The 2990-nt window shown below is 33.3% G+C and overlaps 1 protein-coding gene across 1 annotated transcript; it reads left to right on the top strand.

Annotated features, from left to right (window-relative positions):
• The first annotated feature begins 1053 nt into the window (after positions 1 to 1053).
• Positions 1054 to 2748, top strand: LOC123217283. Its single transcript, XM_044638211.1, has 2 exons — positions 1054 to 1517; positions 2477 to 2748. The coding sequence occupies exons 1-2, from the start codon at positions 1236 to 1238 to the stop codon at positions 2684 to 2686; spliced, it is 492 nt and encodes a 163-aa protein (XP_044494146.1). The 5' UTR covers positions 1054 to 1235; the 3' UTR covers positions 2687 to 2748.
• The last annotated feature ends 242 nt before the right edge of the window (positions 2749 to 2990 follow it).

The raw sequence follows: 2990 nt of genomic DNA, 5'->3' as shown, positions 1-2990 counted from the left end.
ATTAACTAGTGTAATCTAAAAGTGATTCAAGTGAAAAACTTCAAGTCAATCGCTTGAATAAGTGGATGTAGGAGGTTGGGATGAAAAACTCTGAACCACTCAAAAACTCCTGAGCATTCCCTCAACCCTTCTTTTTTACTTTATACTTTGTTTGATTTATTTGATTGTTGCTTGTGGAAATATTGATTAAATTTTTCATTTGATAAGCTTGTGATTAATTTTTTTAATAATACTATTCACACTCCTCTAAGATTAATTTGTCATTAAAGGCTTTTCACTAAGGGTAATGACGATGACGATGATGATGATAATGATAATGATAAGTTTTCAGGATTTTATGATGATGATGAGATTTACTGTGTACCAAGCCAAACCAATGCTTATAATAACGAGATAGAGTATAGTGCGAGACGTCATGACTCCATAAATATTGAAGTATATACAAGTCACATTCATAATCCAAATATATTTCAATGGGTTTCTAAGCCTGTTGTAGATGTTGATAGTACAAATATTAGTAATTAGAAAAGCGTTTGATATATAGGGAAAAAACTATTTTGTGAACAGTAACTCTCGGCCAAATCACCTAAGCGATTCTAGGAGATATGGCCTTGTAGGTGATATTGCCTGCGTATTCTTCACGTTGTTGTCCTGTTTCAGATCAAGCGAGCAAATTCACAATCAAATCATAGCCACAATCAACACTTTTATATTTCGATTATAAACTCTTCATTATCATATTAAAGTCTTTAATTTTTTATATATCCAAATCCTAGATTTAACGAGTTTAAACTTTGGTTAACAATAAGAGTATTTTAGAGATTATATATATTTTATGGTATAAATTTTTAATGAAAAAAGGGTGTGATACATTGTATAAACAACCCAAAAAAGGGTATTTTTTTCAATATTCCTTGAATAAAAGGGAAAATGTTTTGACAAGAAACACCCTACGTATCATAAGCCGCTTAAGCACCGCCCAATTCTCAACTGTCCTAGTAATTACACGCGCGGTAATGTACGCGTGAAAGTCCACATTAAAAATGCTTCCCTTCAAACTAATCCTGCCTTGCAAAGTCCACCCTCTTCCTCGACGCCACAAAAACGTTAAATAAAACTCTCTCCCATCTCCAGCTCTCTAGCAAAGAAGATTTTCTCGCCTATCCTTCCACTCATTGTTTTCTCTTTCTTTCTCACCCCCCCAAACACGCCTCACAGATACAAAATATCACAGCATGCTCGATTTTGGCGAAGAACTCACCATCGAAATCTTCAAGATTCCGTGGCTCATCTGGATCCAGATACTCATCCTCCTACTCCTCATCGTCCTTCTCTACTTCTTCCGCATCTTCTCTTTAGATCTCAATAGCAGCAACAGCCACGTCAGGAACTCTTCTTTAGCTTCTCCTTCCTCCGCCTCTTCTTCCTCGTCAACTGAATCGACCGATTTGACTCTCAAAGCGAAGCCGGTTGTTAAATTCAACTCGACTGTCACTCACCGCTGCCAGTCTTCTCAGGTACGTACGCTCGCTCTCTGCTTGGTTGCCGAGAAAACGTTGAAATTGTTGAATGATTTCAGTTTACGGTAACTGAAATCCGTATTGAATCTCAAAATGGAAACTGTTTTCGTTGACTGAAATAGCTTTCTGTATTTTCGAAAACATAATATTTGTTTTTAAAGTCGATTGTGTTTGTGGTGAATTAAGCTTCTGTACTGTACTGAAAGCAACTTTGAAGATGAAATATTTTTTTTTGTCATAATATTTAGTTAATATCTTTATATTTAGGCAACTTATTAATGAACGAATAAATGCAAAATTTAATCTAATAAGCACTTTCCCATTTTCAGAAGCACTTCTTCAAGATGAATTTCATTCTGAAAAACAAATATATATATATATATATATATATATATATATAAATATTGATAAGCGCTTCCAAACAAGGGCTTAAATATATTATACTTCAATAAAACACAAGCTACTTTTCGTAGGAAACTGATGCAAATAAGATAAAATAACGTCAAATCCCTTCATGCTTTCTATATTAATGGGTGATTGAAGATTCTTTGTGGACCTTATCTTGATTTCCCTTATTATTTAATTTGTTTATATTTTTTCATAATGAAAACGCTTTTGGACCCATAACATTATGAGAGAACTGATTTGATGCTATTGAGTTTGCATGAAGAAAAGCGTGCTGTGAAAAACCTTTTGATGATTTAGAATGTGTTTTTAAAGAGAATCTTTTCGGGATGGGGCAGAGGAGGAGCTAGGGAATTATTTTTAACAGCCAAAATGTAATATTCATTGAATACCGGGCCAGAGAAAGAAAGTTATAGTAATAGGGCGAAAGTGTAAAATTTAAAAAAAAAAAAATAGAAGCAAAAATGATTTTAAGGAAAGTAACAGTGTTAATTGCTGTAATAATAACGTTATTGGATTGGTAACATAATACGTTTGTAAAATGGCTGCAGGTAGGTGAAAGTCAGAGTATTAAAGGGGAGATAGTGTGGAGTAAAGGTAAAAGAATAGTTAGAGAAGAGAATACAGAGAGTGATTCAAGTTCAAGTAGCATGAGCTATCATCCTTGCCATTATTTCAGGCTAGCTCGAGAAGCTTTTCTTAAGTGTTTAGGTTTAGACTCTGAGAAATCTTCCAATTCAGAACAAAGAAACGACAGATAGTATTTTATTTAAAATGCTAAAAGCAATATGAGAAAATATAACCAAAAGTTCCATTTTCTCTCTGTCTGGCTCTGTAACTTCAATGGATTTGTCAACATCATTGCGTCGAGTCGAGCAACTGAAAAAATTAGTAGTAAGTGATACTATAATGTTAGGCTAGTGTTGACATCTTTACTCTTGGCCAACAACATTATCAGGGTAGGTACCATAAAATTGAAAAAAAAAAAAAACTGTTTTGTTTAATTTTACAAAAAATATAGAGAAAATAAATAGAGAGAATGATATTTATGTATTTTTTTTTTTA

The sequence above is a fragment of the Mangifera indica genome, chromosome 1 (genome assembly GCF_011075055.1).
Source record: "Mangifera indica cultivar Alphonso chromosome 1, CATAS_Mindica_2.1, whole genome shotgun sequence".
Taxonomy (NCBI): Eukaryota; Viridiplantae; Streptophyta; class Magnoliopsida; order Sapindales; family Anacardiaceae; genus Mangifera; species Mangifera indica.
The sequence above is the reverse complement of the archived record's forward strand: the minus strand, read 5'-3'. Positions and strand labels throughout refer to the sequence as shown.